This window comes from Haliaeetus albicilla, chromosome 10, assembly GCF_947461875.1.
Source record: "Haliaeetus albicilla chromosome 10, bHalAlb1.1, whole genome shotgun sequence".
In the NCBI taxonomy this organism is placed as follows: Eukaryota; Metazoa; Chordata; class Aves; order Accipitriformes; family Accipitridae; genus Haliaeetus; species Haliaeetus albicilla.
In genome coordinates, this window is record NC_091492.1 from 16,714,592 (window position 1) to 16,735,561 (window position 20,970).

The 20,970-nt window shown below is 38.3% G+C and overlaps 1 protein-coding gene across 2 annotated transcripts in view; it reads left to right on the forward strand.

Annotated features, from left to right (window-relative positions):
• Window positions 1-20,109, forward strand: part of NKD1 (NKD inhibitor of WNT signaling pathway 1) — a 115,587-nt gene extending 95,478 nt beyond the window's left edge. For both annotated transcript variants that reach the window (XM_069793640.1, XM_069793638.1), the window contains 4 exons: window positions 5,899-6,046; window positions 7,113-7,197; window positions 12,192-12,322; window positions 13,102-20,109. In XM_069793640.1, coding sequence (XP_069649741.1) covers window positions 5,899-6,046; window positions 7,113-7,197; window positions 12,192-12,322; window positions 13,102-13,676 — 939 coding nt within the window. In that variant the 3' untranslated portion in view covers window positions 13,677-20,109. The remainder of the gene's footprint in view (window positions 1-5,898; window positions 6,047-7,112; window positions 7,198-12,191; window positions 12,323-13,101) is intronic.
• Window positions 20,110-20,970: the final 861 nt, after the last annotated feature.

Here is a 20,970-nt window from a genome sequence, read left to right on the forward strand (position 1 = left end):
ACATCTTCAGAACTTAATACTACTTTGATTTCCTCCTAGAGTCTGTATGACTTACTCCGTAGTCCTTATAAATAGAAATTCAGATCTATTCATGCTTCTTGAAGAGATACACCCATTATGAAAGCATAATTATTGGGATGGCAAATTACAAAATTAGCATTACTGTATGTTATTAAACTACTGCTTTTTCTGTCATAGAAGACAACCATTTTTCAGTCCTTTTGGTATAGTGGGAGATAACTTTTCCTGCTCTAACATGTATATTACAAAACTTGGCTAATAATGTTTCCCTTCATTCCATAAGCCATAAGAGGACAATTCATTATGTACTGCAGGCCTTTTTAGAACTGACAGCTGCACTGTAATTATCTTCACACGGATATTTGTAATCGGACTTGAAACTTGGATAATTGAACTAATGTGGTTTGATCCATGGGGTTTTATATTGAGCTCTCTGAATGTAATTATACTTCATAAATACTAGCCTTCCCTTCCCCTGCCCCCAATCAATTCATTCTTGGAAAATTGAGTTTCTTTGGTGAGTGGCTGCACAGGAATAAGCGCACAAGAAAGTTGCTTGTCAGAAGTAAAAAAAAGAGAAATTCTTCTAGAGTAGTTGAGTAGATAGCAAGTGAAGATCCCTTCAGGTTCCAAATAAGAATGATTCAAAAATGTATGCGATCAAACAAAGCTGATGTTGCAATAAAAACATCCTGCTGTATGTAAAAATCAGACTACAAACAAAGTACAAATGAGACATTTGTACTTTTCTTTTTCTGAGGGAAAGGTAATGAACTGATATTGATGTTTCTCTTCATGCATTTTTAATGCTACAAATGTTCTTTGTATCTTACACTAAATACTCAATTTTTCCTCTTATGCTTCCTTTCTTTTTTTCTTTCCCTTTTTAGTTATTTTTGCTCATATCCTCTGTAATGAGTGAAAAAGTTTGAGGTTATTTCATTCAGAATTCAGCACCAAATCTTTGACTTGGGAAAAGATACTGGCTTTTGGGGGGCTACCGTTTATCAGCCTGACCTCTATCTTGAAATTTGCTGGTTTTCACTATGTTTGTCAATGTTGTATTTACTCATGATACAGAAAGAGCAATGGAACCAACAGATAGAGGAGTAGTGCCCGTCTGTATCAGAGGGGTCATCTTTTCAGCCATTAGATGGGGTGGACTTGTCTCAGAGAGAAATATTAAGAGAAAATACAACTTTCTCTTTCGGTTTTCACAGGAGCCAAAGACATCTCTCCCAGACAAGTTACAAAGACAATCAAACTGAATGTTTTCTGTCAGTGTTATTAAACTCATTGGGATTTTTTTGTTTGGTGGTTGTTGTTGTTGTTTTGTGTTTTGGGGGTGGTGGGGATGGTGCAAATATCTCATTCTGTTAAATTAATTCTGCTGGAAAAGCCTCTTCATTTCTTTTAGAGAATCTCTATTATGCTAACTAGTCCTGTGATCATAAGCTACACTAATACTGGAAATACTGAAAAAATAGGGTCATCCCTGTACCCCTAATGTTCCTTAGAAGTAAAAAATTAATACCTGGAATAGGGACTTTCTCAGTCACATGAGTTCTGTAAGAAATGAAGAGTACTTCAATGTAATTTGCTCTTGTTCTTTTTTGCAGACGAATTAGTTTCTCTGAATGTTCTAGATTCCTGCTAATCTCCTACTGGAGATCTGTAAAGTATTCTGCAGATACATGTGTGAGCGCAGCATACATGTGTGGCCTTAACTGTTCGCTTTTTGATATTTCTAATGCAAGCGTTTCTGGCAATCTATTAAAGTTGCTCTTTTTAATATGCTTTGTTGTATTACCTGCTTGATAAAATAGGATGTGGAAAAATTACAGATTAACTTTGTTAAATCCCTCAGCCCTGGAAAAACCAACTGTAGTGTTCAATAAGCAAGCCACAAATAAATCTGAGTATGGCATGTGCTGGCTGTTTGGATGCTACACAGCAAGCATTTGTTTTCCTCTTTCAGGAAAAATATCATAGTTTCTTACTTGATTAATCTAGCTATCCCAGCAGAAATTCTTCACCCTAGAAGCCCTTCAGAAGTTAGTTAGATTCATGCAGCCTACTTGCCCTTTAAATATAATCCAGTTGCTATAAAGGAGAGAAATATTTTGTTTGTTTGTTTAATTCTTATTTCTCTTTATCTGTTTAATATACTAGTTTAAAAATCCACAATGATTTTTAACTAGAAATGGTTTAAAAGTTCATTTCAGTAAAAAACCCAAGGAAATTATATTTTTGGAAAAATGGGAAACAGTGAAAAATCTGTTCCTGGGGTTTTTTTCATGTAAAAAGGGAGGAAGTTTGAGAAATGTGGGATGAAATTTTTTGTGTGGGAAGTGCCAAGCAGTCTTAAGCAAAGCAGTTGCAAAATCATGTGACTAGTAAAAATCATAATCCTTTGTGCAGTAAAGTTAGATTCTTTGGTAGGTGGTCTCTGAGACCTGCTGTTTGGTGTACCAGAAAAGAGGAAAATTTAACTAGCTTCTGTTCTTGATCTTTGATGCTAAATCTCTTGAGGTCAGTGAAATGCACAAGCTGGTCTGTAGAAGGTAAAGCTTTCTCAATGGTTTTAGGCAGTTGTTTAAGGAATTTAAATACAGATAACATTCAGTGGGAATGCTTTCAAGGGGAACATAACTTGCCTCAGTCTCCTAGCAGGCTACTGGAAGATGAAAATTCTTTTGGAGGTAAATATAGACATAACTATAAAATACAAATTTTATAACATATATTTTAGTGGTCTAGTGCTACTAATTTGACAAGAGGCCATTACCATATTAGCTGCCAAAAAAAGGCTGCGAGAAGGTAGTTTTAGTCACAGTTCAGAACTCCTTGACAAAGACCATTCCTACCAGATCGGTGCCTCAGGAATTTGTGTGTTACAATTATGAAGTTATAACTGGAAACCAACAGGAGGTTCAGGCTGACTTGTAGCTGGTACCTACTCGACCAGGACCTTGGTAGGTGACAGAGTAGAGAATGACCCAAGCAGACTTGTTTGACCAAATCAGAACTGTCAGTTTGCTAGAATTCCCAACCTCAAATTAAGACCACAAGTAAATGAATCCTATAATAAAAATGTTGTCGGTATTTAAAAGATCAGCATAAACATTAAGCGGTTACTTATGGATATCCCTAACCTCGATCTTGGCATATATCCAGTCTGACAACCATGTTCATTCAGTGCCAGAGTGCAGGGCAGTTCAGCTCGGCATGGAGGAAGCTGGGTATTAAACATGGGATGAAATGCTAAGGCAGCAGAGCATAAGGCCACAAGGTGTCCTGATACCTCTGTGCAGCCTCTTAAACTCCTTGGAGCCTGGACGTTAATTTGGGTTAATTTAGCTGAGATGTAAATTGTCCTGATGTGATATGTATGTATACATATTTCTGACTTGCCAAGTATGTGTCACACAAATGCTGCATCTGGCCTTCCTTGGCAGCGTTTGGGAGTACTTTTTAAACTGCTGAGTCAAGCGGCTTGTTGAGAAAGACCCTCAGGGAACACAAGGGGCAGATTGTATGCCAGTTAGCAAGTTAGACCTCATCACTGGAAAAAAATCATGTAAAAGGACAGTGGGAGTAAAGACTTTTTGTCTTTGCCAATTGAAGTTAAAATAGACTAGATGATCAGCTTGTACAAACATCTGGCGTAGCTGAAAAAAGGAAGGGGGATGGACTGTTGTGAATGAAAGACTTAATAATAACCTCTTGATAGTAGCCTTGGGTAGAAAGATGCCATGTTGGCTAACCAACACTTGTTGAGGAATGTATGGGAAAGGCTCCATTCACCAGACCGCTGAGCGTATGAGGCCCTGTTGAGAATAAATATGGTGCTTAAATATTCTGCTGAAGGGGAAGGTTTGGCTTATCAAGGTGTAGGATTATAGCACAAGGGTCCTAGAACATAATTCATGGAGGGTGTTTAAAGCAACAGGTATGTTTTGTTTGTCTGTTTATGTTTTTGCTTGGTTGGGTTTTTCTCATAGATGCAATAAAAATCCAGCCCTTCAAGCTGGCTGTCAGATATGGCTGTGTCTATTTAGACATCTGGCTAGGTTTCAAATTAGAGTAGAAGTGTGAGAAGTGAGATGTGTTAAAGAGCTTTGAGGTTTCCACCAGATTGTCACTGAGCAGTCTCTCCCTCGTTCAAGCTTTAGACAGTGGTTCTTGTCAAAAGGATGGAAAGCAGCTACTGACACAGTAGTAACAGCCCATATAGAGAGACTTTTTGGCAACAGTAGGAAAAAATATGTCAGTGGGGAACGAGAGACTGCAAATTCTGCTCTCTTTTTATGAATATGTTGTCTTGAACTCACAAGTCTGGAGAAATTCCACTGAGTGCAGAAAAGTTAGAGAGCGTACATGTTAAGACGAAGTCTCACCCTCTAGGATTTAGTTATTCATTCTGCCTATTGAGCTGGAAAATTGTCTACTGTGAAATCATTTGTCCTGGCCATAAGGTCAGTGTTTTCCTAAATTCTGTGTGAGTAGACATTAGTGTTTCTGTGTCACATTTAAAGGTGGTTAAATAATGAGGTCTGTGTTGTATATTGAGTAGTAAAATGCTGGGACCCACTAGGGCATACTAAACTTTGAGCTGCCATTGCTATGGACATGACACCTGGGCAAAGGAAAAATTGTGGAGGTTTTGAATTTTTATAGACCTGACTCTTAAGTCCTCAGAACCAGTTAGACTTAACAAAGGATGATTTAGATATTTCCTTTGTGCTTGCAGGCATCTGGAAAGAGCTTAGGTACTAGGACAGATCAAGGAATAGGAAGACCAGCATGGAGATCTCAGATATATGTTGAATGGAATCTTTATAGCCTGCAATGAGCAGTATGCTTTGGCCTTAGGTTGATGCCTAGGATCAATTTGGGTGAAATCCCTTTGGGGAAAAGAAGCAAGCCAAGAGATCTCCTTTCCATCCTGGCAATTTAAGGTAGTACCCTATTTGAGCCTGGCTGGATTAGATCAACCTGAGAGACCGTTGAGCATCACCAGCTACTAAACATTGTTTCTTCTCTTTGAAACAATGGGCTTATTAAAATTGGCTATTGTTCTTTCTGATATAGCCAGACATGTAAGCATTTGTTCATGTCCCATTGCCCTCAAACAGATGTGTGAAGAATGTTCTGTAAAAGGCCTGACTGCATAATCTCTGCTGTTCAAAAATGTAAATTTAGAAATGGTTTGAATTTTGCAAAATAAGCTAGACCCCAATATGCATATGGTAGAGTGACACTCAGACATCTTTTATTTCCAAAACTGAGGTTTACAGTTCTGCCACTTCTCTTACTGGTTTTCCTCTATATAATCAACCACTTAACTATCTCAAGATAAAATCCCAAGAAGTAGTAAGGCTGTAATGTCCAAGATTTTCTTCAATTGCTGTATTTCTTTTGGTCATATGAACTCAATTTTTAGTGCAGGAGGAATGGGTATCCCTGGGTTCTGTTGAAACCAAAGAAGAGAAAAGGCAAAACACAATTTTGCTGATTCACAGTTTGGGAAACCTGAATGCCTTGTGCTTTTATTATTGTTTTGATCTAGTTTGCCTCATTTCATAAATGTTACGCCATTTAATGAAGAAGAATATGGATGTACTTGAATGACTCCCTTCTGTGTCTGTGAGTTATATTGCAGTCCACATTAGAAAAAATGGGGGTTAACAGAAAAGAGAAATGGATCCTTTCTTGTAAGGTTCTGTGCAAGTTCAGCTCTTTTAAATTCAGTAACTTCTGAGGATATTTCAGCATTTAATAGTCCCAATGCCAAAATAGTTATAAGTATCAAAGCTGTAGGTTTCATACCATTTTCACAATAGTGTGTCTTTTTGTGTTTCATTCCAACCATAGGATATTACCAGCTTGCTTCATACGATCTATGAGGTAGTTGATGCATCAGTAAACCATTCTCCTAGTTCCAGCAAAACTCTGCGAGTGAAACTTACTGTGGCACCAGATGGGAGCCAGAAGAAAAAGAGTATCTTGCTAAATCATACTGGTAAGGATGTGCAATCAGCTATTGGAAGAAATACCAAAAACTTCAAGAGTCCCTTAAAAATCCATCTTCATATTTTGTTAATACAAATAAATATATACTTAAAGGCAAATAATTATGTGGGTATTTTAAACCCCGTGAACCTGCTTTATGATCTTGAGTGCAAAATTGCCTACCTTCCTTTCAGTGTCTCCTAAGCAAATTAGGGTTCCCTTCCTGAATGATTGTTTCTTTTTGGAAGCAGCAATAACCCATATGTTGTATAATTGCCTTTGTGTACTACAAGGCAGATTTAAGGCCTTTTTGACTTGTACCACTTTAACTCTGCTGATATCACAGCGCTCAGTTTGTGTGGAAACACGTCTAGTGGTATAAAATGATTTTGCAAGTGCATAGCTATCACTGCTGCTGGATAAGAATAAACAATTAAGGATAACTAACCTTTATGAATCTATGCATAATAATTGCACATTTTTCTGTACTGGCAAGAATCTGCCATTGTAAAATGGCTTATACTCTTATGGCTTATACTCTTACGGCTTATTCACCTTATATTCACTCTAATAATAGTTGTATCAGCATAATTACTTCAGTAGGTAAAGTAGTACTAAATTAAAATACTTAAAACTATTTAAAGTGATACTTCAGTAGAAAATGTGGGCACCTTAGCCAAAAGGAGAGCCTTGTTACCTCAGTTTTAATATATACATCCACTCAGTCAAGTGCAGACATAAGCAAATTTGCACTGCTGGGGAGCTGTGTGATGCATTAGTACAGCATCGAGCTCCAAACTACTGAGCCCTCCTGATGGACAAGTATATCAGTGTGAAATGTGGCTCCATTTAACCTGCCACATGGCTTGCAGCCTAACCCTGACTAATGTCCTACAGTCAAGGTTATTCTGCCTAAAATCTGTTGTGCAGACAAAAGCACTTTTGAGAAGGTTACATGAAATGATACATTACATCTTGATCTACTGACAAGAAAAAAATGTATTTGCAATGTAGCATGTTAGTTATGCTGATCAGCAAGGGCAGTAATGTGAGAATAATGTACTTTCTCTTGGCAGATTTGCAGTCTGCCAGGCATAGAGCTGAAAGCAAAGCTAATGAAGAAGTAAGAAGCTCTGAGAAGAAGCAGCGGGCTTCTCTCAGGTAAGGGGAAAGAACCCTGTCTCCTGACAGGCACTGGGTACCTCTGAGGAAACCTCAACCACTGATATCATGCTTGCTTGCTTTTTAAAAAAATACGTTAAAATAGAGGAATTACAGGATTTTTTCACTGTGGAACTGTCAGCAGATTCCATGGGTGGATACTTTGTATATTAAAACAAAAAAGCAAATCTGTAGCACCCATTACTCAAATTTTCTTCTTCTGTTGGCTCTTTGGAGGACATGCAGTGTCTTTTTAGATCCTATCTGCAAATATTGTGCCTACTAGTGCAGTTTATAGCACAGCCTTTTGGCTAGAAGTGTCCCAAACCCTTTTCATCTTCCTAGAGGCCAGCTCCTGCCTTTCTCTGTCCTCCTTCCAGCCCATCTTTTTCACTGGTCAACTCAATTAGCTCCAAGCTTTATTAAGACAATCTTGTTTACCAGGTCGTAACCAGCCTGGCTTCCCCTTACCACTTTTCCTCCTAAAGGAAGCGGCTTTGAGCTGGCACTAGGTGTGCAGTACCTAGCAGAAGGAGGAAAGGAGGGAGCTTGCAGCAGAGCAGCAGACAATCAACTTTACAGCAAGTGGTCTACATAGGCTATGACCTGCAGAGTAAGCAACAAGCAAGAGCTTCCAGCATGCTGCCTGCTCCATGCTCCATTCTGCTGAGGTGGTTCTGGCTTATAGCAACTGTGGGGTGGCTCAACTCCACTTACAATGTGTGTTTGTACATTTGGTAGGAGAAATAAATTCATCTCTTTCTTACCTCACAGTGACTTAGCAGAGTGGCCATCTCTGCTGACTCCCACCTGCCAGAAACCATGCTTCCCTGCTGCCACATTGGCTCTAGGTCAACTTCTCCCTTATGGAATTAGTTATTAAGTAATACCCATGTAGGAATTAACCTGCTTGCTTAGGACCAATATATTTAACGTAATCTTGCTGGAAAATTGGCATAATTTAATTTTTTTTTTTTTTCCATAAGTTTCAGAATACATTTCACCACTTGAAAAAATACCTGTCTGTTGTCTTTCACTGGAACCAGTCCTGTGCAACTCAGTGCATCCATTTCCAATAATGCAGAAGCACAGTGGTTTCTTTTATGAAGAGCTGCAGGTACACTTGCAGCCATCTACAGATTAGATAAAAAGGGGGTTTTAGTTCTTCCCTAACAGAATGTACAATATTATTTTGGATGCCAGTCCAGAACAGGCCTTTATCCTCTGAAAATGTGTAATCATGTGTATCTACCCTGTTATCATGAGTTCTACCTACCTGATAGATATTACCTGCACTAAACTTCAGAGTATGTGATAATAATTTGAAATGTATTTTTCAAGTATTAAAATTTTTTACAGTGAAGAAAAATGTTAATATCTTGGTCACATTTAGGTGTGCTGTTCCTTTTCTGACTTTGGTATTTTAATGGATGGAAAAACAAATAAAAAGCAAGCAATTTTGCTGCACTTTAATGTAGATTAGTTGCACCAAACAGGTCATCTTAGTGTATAGGCTTGATATGTTTTAGGATTTTATGTTTCATGCTAAGGCAGAGGGAAGTGTTTGCTGAAATGCTACAGTAATGACACTGAATCATTAGCTGCATTTGTTTCTTCAGCTGCAAATTTACTTTCCTTGGATTTAGGGATATTTGTCCAAATACATGTATTTCGTTTAATAAATTTATCAGGAGAAGGAGCATCCAGTTTTATTAAAAATGACAACAAAACTGTGCCTCCCTTTTTGGATAGAGTAAAAATGCTAGCAAGTTATCCCAGTGAGTGAATCCCAGTACAGTCAAATTTCAGATTAAAAAAAGACTAAAATTACTTCTAATCTTCTGTTAGCAACTCTGTACAAAATCATCTGTGAACTAAAGAACACTCCATGTGACCTAAAGAATACTCCAAGGTTTTGCTTGCTGGCCTAGATGTGGTGTTCAGATTCTCTCTGCCCATTAGCAAAGGTTTGCCCTCTGTGAATTTAATGAACTGCTTTTGTTTGATAATTTATTGCAGAAATCCCCTTTCAGTTTGAAGTCCCCCTCCCATCCACCTTAAAGTCCTGGTTTTGCAGATGTAGTGGTTTTATGAACAGCAGCCATTTCCACCTAAATCCACAGTCACAGAGGCATCAAATGTTGGGGTAGAATCTTGGCTCTGCTGCATTTTCCCTTCTCATCCCTTTGGTTAGAGGCTTCCTAGACAGGACAAATCTGTACCTTGAGCTGAGCAGATCAGTATTGGACAACTGTCAGCATCTGGCAGTTTTTGTTGCATCTCATTAAATGTGGACAGGACAAAGAATGTCCTATTCATACTGTGTATGTTGCAGGGATGTTTGTGCACTCTGGCCAAATTGCTAACCCTCAGGAAAACTCCCTGAGGCTCCTCAGTATCTCACGATATTAATGCAGAGACTTCGCCTTTGAAAGCAGCAATGACGACTTGTGAGAAGTGCACACATTTCACAAATTCAGTCACTTAGGAATTCTAGGCAAGATGTGATTAATATTCAAGGTAAAATGGATAGAAATATTTTTATCCCAAAGGTGGGAGATAGATGGGTTAGATTTTTCATCTGCTGGAAGCTACAGGCACGAGTTTTCACCTGTAGGGCTAATGCAAGTATCAAGATGAAGTAACTGGATTCATAGCTAGCTTGCCTGGCATATTGTGGTATAAAACTGAAGGTGGAAGAGCACTGGCAGGCAACTTTGTGGGTTAGGGATCTTCATGCCATTCTAGTTTATATTTCATTTAGCGCAACAGGGGAAATATGATGCACACTAGCCTCTAAAACATCTTCCTTTTAACCACAGATACACATTCTCTCTCGCTCTTTCTTTCCTGCTGAAGTGATTTCTCCGTGACTGGCTTAAACTTGATGCTATCAGTGAGCGTAGCTTTCAGGAAATGTCCTTGCATTTTCCTGCCTTGTGCTCTGTCACTGCTTTGTTCCCCTTACCTACTGTATTGCTGTGTGCTTATTGCCATCAGGATGGTGCTCCAGCATGGGAATTTTAGAAGAGGCTTTCATACACTCCACAAACACTTAAGCAGATGCCTTTTTTTATTAAAAAACAAACCAAACCAAACACCAGTAACAACACTGTGCTTCATGCATGGTTGATGCATGCCTGTGTCTTCCCATGTCCTTCCCATGTGTATGCAGGAGAGCATTGTGGGGCTGGATACCAGATGCTTCAGTTCTCAGAAGTACTTCAAGTTCTCTTTGACAGTGGAGCACATCTCTCATCAGTATATAATTGCTTCACTGTGTATATTTGCATGAATATTCTTGAATGTCATCTTGCATGTAAGAAAGCTATTAGAATGCAGGGCTGTGGCAGTACTGGCATAGTTTTTCTTCACTGTCTTGATGAGAGATGGAATTTATTACAGTAACAAAAACCCAGGTTCCTTTTTAACTTAGTTTTCAACAGACAGTGCTGTATAAAGTGTTACTTAATTGTGTTGGATCAAACCCAATGATGTTTTTTCTGGGTTTAACTGTGCATTGTCTTCAGCACATGTGTGCAAGTCCCAGTGGTTTCCACAGGCAATTCATGCCTGGCAACTTCAGTTAGCCAGGTTCTAGCCCCCAAGATCTTTTATGTTGACCTGCTGAAGTGTAACAACCTGTAAAGGTGTGTCTGAGGCAGGAAAGGTACTGAGCTGGCTATGTATCCAAAGAAATAAAGAATATCTGGACATTCCCTCTTTTTTGACAGTACCCCATGTCACTTCTGGAGTTCAAAGCTGACTCAGAGTCTTTAAAGCTTACCTGCTTTCCAGGCAGACTCTCCTCCATTCAGGAGACTCTACCTCTATCAAAGTAGAGCAAAAATGATCTTCCAGGTAGGTCAAGTCTTGTGACTTCTATCAAAGAAATTGTAGACCTATGTCTGACAGAGACACGGGTGACTCAGTTCTGTAATGTCCCTGAACTATGCTAGACCAGGAAAGCAGTTTGTGCCAAAGCTCAGTGGGATCAGCAGCCTCTGGAAACCTGGAAATGTGTTAATAGACTAAAAGTGGCATACTGGGCACCATACAGTACAGAGCCCATATTTAGCAACTGGTGTAGGATACAAGGCCAAATTCTGGTCTTAGGTTGACATCAGTGCAATCACACAGAGAAAGAGCAAAGCCTGTCTTGTGGTCTTAGAGACTGAGCTATCTGAATGACAGGCAGTGTCTTAATCAAGAGTTTTCTGCTTATCCTATTTGTTGTATTGAAAATATTGTTCATATCTGCTGACATCCATTTAAATTGCTGAAATAAATTGTTTGGCATTATGGGCTACAATACTGTAAACCTCTGCCTGATTTTTTTCTGCCTCATAAATGAATGGTATTTCAGATATTCATTCTCAGGAAATAGTTCTGCTATAAATAAAATTGCAAAGCTGAGCAGGAAAAGGAGTCGAGATTCTGAAGCCAGCGGCTGATCTGACTTTATTAATTGTATTTTGGAAAGCAGCGGTTATCTCTGGGTATCCTACCAACACCTTCTCTTCTTAGGCTTTCTCTAGTTACTACACCTGTGTTGTTGCCTGTCTTTCTGAAGCAGATACACATGAATGTTTATCCAACATGAGGCTTACCCCAGCACTTCCTGACAGTGGTGGGAACAGTCATGAATCAAACAGCAGGTTTTCTTTGGCATGTCCAAATTAGAGAATCACTTAGGTTTTTGGCCCTAAGACAGAATGTAACAAACCTTAGGAGCATTTTTATTTGGTTTTGCACGTGCGATGCAATTTAAAAGCCTCCTTTGCTTTGCAACATCGGGATCGATTTATGTGAGGGGAAAGAACAGTCAGTTCAGGCCTATTGACTTAGCAAATCCGGTCATCCAGAATTTCAAGCATTGTTTCTTTGTGAGCCACCCTTGTCACTTCAAAGAAGCCATTAGTTATTGGTTTGCAGATGGTGATAACAACTTTAAAGAAGTTCTGCTGAATTGTAATTTTGCTTCCTGCTAACAGATATCACCAGAGTGAGAACAGTCCAGAGCAAAGTGGGTGCTATCGTCATTGTGTTGATGAGAACATTGAAAGGAGAAACCACTATTTGGATCTGGCAGGAATAGAAAACTACACATCAAAGTTTGGGCCAGGTAATTTGGTAATTTACGTTGCAACCTTTTCATCTTTTCTTTCTTCAGTTGCATGTTCCGTGTCAGGGACAGTGAACTGTGAACCTGTGTGATTTGTCTGTAGTGACTTACTGGAAGGAATAGGACTGTGTGAATACTGCAAGATAATTACTGGCGAAGGTGGTATCACAACGGAATAGCTAATGTGCTGCAAGCCTGCTTTGAAGTGCTTGTTTGTGTAGCTAAACTTGGAGGTGAGCCTAGGAGAATAATCTTTACATCTAGATTATTAAATTTAGTCTGTGGGTGAGGCGAGGACTGATTTTTGGATGTTGGAGCTCGTTCCCAAGATGATACCAGCACATTGTGTCCTCTCTACTGACCCCAAAACTGGAGAATGTGGGTTCATACCTGGAATTTTGGTTTCTGTCCCCAAATTAAAGGGATTTGGATTTCCTCCCTATCCCTCTGCTCTGCCAAGATGTTACTATTCCACTCAGTTGTTTTGATGAATTTCGGATAGATGATGGCCAAGAGAAGGTAAAGGAAAGACTTTATACGTGCATGTGTGCGCACGCACACAAGCACACGCATTCTCTCTTATATAGATATGCATGTGTATTTGTGTGTGTATTATTTACTAGTCAGAATTATTAAATGTAATTAAACTAGACAGCTATAATTGCATTCACTTCCTTAGGAAAAATTCAGTCTGCCAATTAATGCTATTCCTGCCAACTGCATGCTACTAATTAAAACTTTGAAATACTAGATGACTAACTCAGCTTGTTATTTCCTAGGATCTCCTCCAGCAGCTCAAAAACATGACCCACCAAGCAGAGTTGTGAATCAGACTAGATCCCGTTCTCATGAACCTGATACCTTCCATGCTCACCATAGGAAATCTCAAGTGGTGGATCCAAGCCACATCAATCTGGCTGAGAGTTCATACGCCAAGATTGCAGAAATCCAACAGAGGCTCCGGAACCAGGACTCAAACAAGCACTTTGTGAGGTCCCCCAAGGCCCAGGGCAAAAACGTTGCCCCTGTGCATCCTGGAAGGGCAGTAAGAAATAAACCTTTTCAAGGGGCGCCCATGCCAATGGCTTCCCCAAGTGCACGGGTGGGCCAGAATCTTCCTTACCTCCCCTTGCAATCTCAACAGGTTCACAAGAAGCATAAGCAGAGGGCAAAGGAGAATCACCAAATGTGCAAAACCTTCCAGTCTCCAGGGACAGTTGTGGAAAAGGAACACGTGAGAGACCTGCCCACAGTCATTTTATATGAAGGCCAAGTTGGACAAATGATACAAAGACACGAACACCACCACCACCATGAGCACCACCACCACTACCATCACTTCTACCAGACATAGAAGAGATCCCACCAACATCCTCCAAGAATCATCCCATATGAAGGAAATGCATTCTTGTGATACCAGAACTAAGGCATTACTACGATTAATATTATTGTTACTCCATTAATATTCAGCTAGCATATATTTTAGAGGTTATATGGAACTCTTGAAACTTACCCTATTTATATGTTGTGGAACTGCATAGCTTACTTAAACACCTTGTGGTTTGGGGTTTTTTTGTTTTGTTTTGTTTGGGGTTTGTTTGGTTTGTTTTTTTTTAAACTGGCTTGTAAAACAGCAACAGCCATAGCTTTTTGAGCTGTGATTTAATACAGGTCGTCAACGCACTTCTTTACAAATACTACTTCCATTGTAGTAGGAAAGATACTTCAAACACTATTGCAGACATCTAGCTTACCAGTCTGCTCTATGTCGGCTGATCGCACACAAGCCTTTTATCAGGGGAGCAATGTTCGAAGGGTTGGACTCCAGAGATACTCAGAATAACAGAAAATACAAACAGCTGCTACCTCTAGTATTATTCAGATTTTATTTTCTTTTTATTGATTGTAATGTGCTACGGGGGGGGGGGGGGGGTGGTGGATTTTAATATACTGCATTCATGTAGCCTGTTTGTGTTCACATCCTTTCAAATTATCTTAATAATTACAAGTAAATATTAGCTATACTTGTCAACAGAGCTACATTTGTATGACTTAGACTTTATTGGAGATTCTTCACTGACACAAGTACAGTCTGTTATATACTGGGTAATATTTAAATATACTTCTTTTATTTTTGTTTTTTCTCTTGCTTACTTTCCATTCTGTTTGGGGTAACCATTTGAAAAGAGGAGGATGTGAAATGGGATTTTCAAAAGCATCACTAGACTTTAGCGCTTGGGCCATAAATATCATTCATGGGCGTTTGAGAAGGAGAGGGGTTGTTTGGGGGTTTTGTTTTGTTTAAATCCACAGTTCTTTGTTTTGAGGAAGAATTGAGGAAAATATACTTTCTCACTTTAAATGTTGGCAAATATATATAGAATATAAATATAAATATATATATATAAATATGCACACTCTCAGGTACATTTTGTTGTGTTTTAGAAATCTGTGGTTTGAATATTAACATTATAGGGTTTTTTCCCACAACAGTGACTTTTTTAGAAACATATGCCATGGCATTTTCTTAGGTGCCTCCAATTTAAATTTCCCCAGCACCTACCAATTTGTGTTTCTCCCAGTCTAGAGACAATTCAACATGTAAAAAAATATCATTCACAATCATTCTGGCCACTTCTACTTTTTCTGTATCAAAGGGCTTCCATTCCATGAAGGCAAATGAGACCATACTCACAAGACCTTACCGGCTGCTGAGAAATGTGAAGGTCAAAAGCAAATTGGAAAAGTGAAAAAAAGGGTCAGTACATTCAAGTTTTACTTTCTGTGGGGCCCAGATTTATAATACATTCAGTTGGGTTTTGTACAGATCACCATTTTGCAGGTAAAAAGTGACTGAAAAACACCTACTTTGCTTTTGGAACTTTAAAGTAGAAAACTCACATAAAAACATAATTGTTCTATAAACATATTTGCTTTTGGTTTTAATTATTTTAAATGTTGTGGTATTTTGTCTATAGTATATATTGTAAAATGTAACTATCCCCCATTGTTGTAAGCCCTTTATGATTAGGGTTTTTTTTTTTTACTAGAGTTTTGATCAGTCCAAAATGGGGTATTACCTTACTGCTGTCCAGTTTTAGAGAGATGTTGTCCTTTCTAAGAATGTGGAGACATCAGCTGTCAAAGAAAAGTGGAAAGCCTTGCCTTCTTGTGGAATTGGAATAGAATCACTGCTTCATGGTAATTAGGTCCATCTCTTGTCTCCCTGGATCAGCAGTTGTTTAGACTTATTGTCCTCTTTAAAAAATATGGTTTATTTTATTTTTTTTTAGCTGTCAACAGTGTGTTCTGTTAAATCTAACAAAATGTTTTAAAATGTGTTTGGTCTGTGTGACAACTGTACTGTTCTGTTTATTTTTAAAATTCCTAAAGTCCAAAAATATTTATATGCAGAATTTTCTGTATTGAAAATATGAAAAGGCCACAAATTTGGTTAGTTACCACTGAGTTGTTCTAGTCTAAGCCTTTTTTGCTGCTTGTGTATCATTCTTTTTCAATGTATATATAATTATGGACTGCAAAAAAAAAAAAGGCATTTATATGTCTAGTAGAAGGAATAAGCTTATTTATATTATAGTGTTAACAAAGTCTGATGTATTCAAGTGACTTACGTTATACCGCATGCAAACACACAAGTGTACATTCCATCTAAGAAGGGATGCCATGCTATTTGTTTTGAAGATGTAATTAAAGCTGTTCTCTTTTCAGTAGAGCATATGCCAGAAAGACTGGGAGGTGGGAATTGTTTCTTAGTCAATTTTTTTAATGCTGATTGTTGCTGAAAACCAGAAAACGTTCTGGAAGACTAGAGTGCTTTCAGAACTGTGGGTTTTTCTAAGAAAGGGCAGCAAAGGGGCATAAATGCTCTTTCACCCAAAGATAGTTTGCTGGAAAAGATAACAGCACCAATAACAAAATCCCATCTGATTGAAAAGCGTGCAGTACTAGCTGTGCCAAGTGAACTCTGAAATGTAACACAACTGACCATTGGTTACAACCTTGCATTGATTTGTTTTGGTTTATTATATTTTGAGATTCAAAAGACAAATTCTACCTTGCTCAGATTCTATGAAATACAAATGCATTTTAATAACGTGGCATCCCCATACTAAAACTTTACACCAGCCATGTATGAACATACAGTATCTAAATACTGAGTTGCAGTTGTGTTACGTGCATTAAGTGTGAATAACATGTAGCACAGTTTCTTTTCACAGAACCTTAAATTTCCGTATCTTTTAAAAATGTTTGCTTTTCAGTATTTTGTATAGTAAATATAGATGGTTTTGACTAAATGCTTTATTTATTTAACAGCAAAAACTGTGCCAAGAGAACCCCCTGTTAATTAAAGTTTTACTAGTTCAGAAAGTATATTTCCTTCTTGTTGTTGTGGATTTCAGGGGCTTATTGCAATTGCTGTCAGTGCTTGCAGATCTCACTGATGAAAGACCTCGCATTAACGTTTTTGGGAACAGGATCAGGCCATAAGGTATGGACTGGGTATGCTTTGGTTTTATATTTAAACTATCAAGTTTCAAAGTTAAATTTCTTGTCCCCTACTGTTAGACCTGTGTTGAGTAACTGATTTTTTGGCTTGTTAGTAATTCTGAAAACCTCTAAAAAATATATATATATTATTTAAAGTTGCTCAAAACTGTGGCTGAATCAAAATTTAAAATAGATTAGTTTCTGGCTAAACAAAACATTTCATTTCTAAGAAAAAAATAATTCAGAGTTAAGTATATTATTACTATTTAAAAATAAAATGGAGTGGCATGAAGAAATATCAAATGAAAATTCCAGCCTTCTTACTTACTTATTCTGTTTTTACACAAAGCAATTCCACAAAACTAAGCCTATCCCAAAATTTGATTATTTGCTGAAAAAATTTCAGCTGAAGAATTTTGCTTACCTCTACCAGCTGCAATTTTTGGGAAGCCAGGTTTTTGAAAAGAAGGTTTACTAAGCTCTTTTCACAACTTCGTGTCCACCTAATACAAAGTAAACTAAGCTAAGCATAACTAAGTAAAATCTCTGTCCCAGTGAAATCTCTGTCCCAGTGAAATCTCTGGCAAGACTGCCAGATTCCCACTGGCTTCAGGGTGCCTATTATTTCATTCCAGGAATGTGCGTTTGAAGTCTACCTAATGTGCAGACAGTGATTTCAGTATTTATTTTTTATGCATCTTACTGCTGATGGTTTTGTAGTAGCTAATATTAAATGGAGGTTTTACTGTAAGAGATCAAGCTGGTAAGTTAATTAAGATTAGCAGCAAATACTGTGCTTTATACTTATGTCATTGGAGGACCTCAAGGCACTTCCAAAAGTCTTTGAAACATCCACACGTCATTCAGTTACTGTTAGAATTAAGACCTAATTCTGCCCTTGGATGATGAAGTACAGGTTCTCCTGGCATATTGGCAGACCAGCCCCTTAAGGCCATACCAAATTAAAAAGCCACATATATGACCTCTATAACTGCCTTCCTACTCTAGTCATCATGAGCACAGAACAGCAAAGTATAGCTGGAGAAGTACCTTAAAGGGGTGCGTGTGTGTGTGTGTATATATATGTGTATGTGTGTGTCCTGTGGCAGAAGTTAGTGAATGGCACAAGATGGATTCTGACAGAGGTGATCTTTTATAAAGGGATAAGTACTGTGTATGCTCAGCTGTCTACAAGATGCCACGTAAATACACAAGATACGATGAATGCTTACTGTTCTCCATATGTCATTGTGTACCTCAATTACTGAATGACAGATTTCATTTGTATTCCAATTAACAGGAAAGTTAGGCCCCTTGGGGCCTAGATTATACTTGAGAAAAATTCATCATGCTAGAAAATTTGCAAAAACATTCACCATAATTTTTGCCTGGAGTACAGGCAAGAATGTTCATGTTTGGAAATGTGTCAGCTAATCAAGTCTCACCTTTAATTACCTTGATGCAATTAATCAAGATCTGAAAATAGGTTTTCAAACATGACTTATTCATGGTTTTACTGGGAATCAAGTCATATTCAGCATCCTGTTAGTTGTCAAACTTTTTTCTTAAATGTACCAAGCAGAAACATGTTTGAAAATTCATGAAATAAAAATTGAATTTAATGTGGTTTCTAAATAGCTTCTGGAAGAAGACTTCTTTTCTACTGCACTTAGCAGCAAAACCAGCCTCAATTTATCACATAGTAATTTATTTTCTTTGCATATTTGACAGCTGTTCAGTTGATTTGACTTGGAAGGGGCTGTTTGGGGATTTTTTTGGCTTGTGTACATTTAAAATGTGCTCAAAATGGGCTAAAAGGAACAGACATAGAAAAGCAAATAACTTTATATTGAAATTATTCAGTAGACATTGAACTGCATCTTATCTGAAGTTTGGATTATAGTTATTAATGAGGTTTTCAATAGTGTTTTAATTTACTTTTATATTTCCATGTAATTCTATATAATTCGATCCTACTGAGCTAAAATGATAGAAATCATATGGATGAGGTCTTCTAATTTCTTTTTTTTAAAATAGCAGGACTTAAGGACTATTCAGATGGATTACTGTGAGGGTTAGAGCTGTGAAGAAAGACTGGCAAGGGAAGGATGGAAGGATTTGAGAAGTGTAGGGATAGCACAGAACTGTCCAACAGAGGGGTGGGGGAGGCAGACAAGAGGCAGGAAAATACTGTATGGAGAAGCTATATTCATATTACTTTTTGGAATCTCTTATGGTTTATTTATTGCTCATAAAATAGCAACAGTAGTTCATAGAATGCTTTTCACTGAGAAAGCTTGAAAGACTTTCTAGAGGAGGTCAATCTCCAGCATGCAGTGGGAGGCGCAAGGCAGGAGAGCTGTAGATAATCACCAGTAGGGCTGTGGCAGAATAAGAAATGATGCCTCAGTTTCCTGACTCCCTGTCCAAGCCGAGGGAAATGTTGTCAGAAGCAGAGGTGTTTCTACAGATCTTTTCAATATTCTTTAGAACATATTTTGAATAGTAGCATCAGTTCTTTTTCTGTTTGATTACAAACACATGTTAAGTTGGTCAGATGTTGCCCAAAGCTTCGATATCTGTCCTGATTTTTCTGAACACTAGGCACTAACTATGCCTTGGAAGTCTAGAAACACAAACTATAATCTTTATATCATGAGAAATGGCAGGCTGGACCTATTGGTTGTCTCGTCTGAGAGCAGGAAGTTCCAGAAGTTTTGTTCCAGAAGAATGTTGAAGACATAATGTTAAGGGGCTTCATAAATTTGGCAATGGGCAATCATTAACAATATCAGGCATACTGGTAATTATGTGCACTGTGTTTTCTGGTTTTTACAACATGCTTATGAAGTGGGGGTTGTGTCTTCCTTTTGAGTGCCTAGTCCATATCGGCAAAGCAGCCTGTAATTGCTACCAGCTAAGAGATGTACTGTTTTGGTGAGCCTGTACATTGCCGATGAGGATACAGGGTTCAGATCCTTCAGGTGCTAAGTGCTTATTCTTGCAGTTAATCCTTCCCGTTCTGTTCTATTCACAAGTATAGCACGGTGAGCCTTTGTGAATTTTCTAGTAAAGCACCTAACAAACTGGGCCAAATTTGTCTTCAGCTTCACAAATGGAAGCCAGAAGAGCCCCATGCATGTCTTGGAATTTGGACCTTCAAATGCAGTTTGCTATATGAGTCATCACTTTTTCTTGTACTAATTTCAGATATTTGATAAGCTCTTTTTATGGTTTACAAGTTTCAAAAGACAAATAAAACTTTGTAGATTAAAACATTGGTTTGGAGGTGGTATTTTGTCTGTTCTCACTGGAGTTCTGTGAATGGTCTTTTTCTGTGGGCTTTAGCTTAAACCTACAAAGTGACTTTGGAGTGGGTGTTTATAGTTCTTCGCTTGCTTGTTCACAGGATAAGACCGTTGATAGATGAATAAAGTGCCACTTGAGGTTGTTAACAACCAGGACTGGTACCTCTAGTTCAACTAAGATAAACAGTGAAATGCTATGGCAGTTAGCATTAAGGTCTCACTTGGCCCGCGCTGATTTTTAAAGTCATAGATATGGTGCTTTATAGATACCCATGGCTTGGAGCTATTTATTCCATCCTTGCTCTGAGTGCTGTATGGACTCCTGTGTGGTGTGTGCCCAGGGCATCCTTGCATACTCAACATGCCATTAGGAAGCAGGAGTATGAAAATTGTAATGTTTCAGTCCGAAGCAATTAACCCTCTCACCCTGCAAGGAGTGGACAGGAGGAAAAGCTCAATTAAAGAGACTTGGAGTTTCCAGTAAGTGCAAAAGTATGAAGGGAAGCAAAAAGCAGCACTGTGGGCCTCACATTCCTCCTGTCTCTTTACAGCTTTCTCAGGGAATATTTTTTACTTTTGATGTCTATAATCACAACTTCTTGCCATTTGAGTATGCCATCTGTTAAGGCCGTAGCCCTCAATGGCTCTGCACATGTGACTTCCATGAGTTTCAATGGAAACTTTGTGCAGCTTTGCTAGATCAGCAGATGTAAACAGAAGTACTTCAAGTTACACTCACTTGGAATCAGGACCCTGGGGCGCTCATAGCTTGCACTGATCAGGGGCAGGTTTTTATAAGAATTTTCCTGGTCTAATAAATGGATGCTAAAA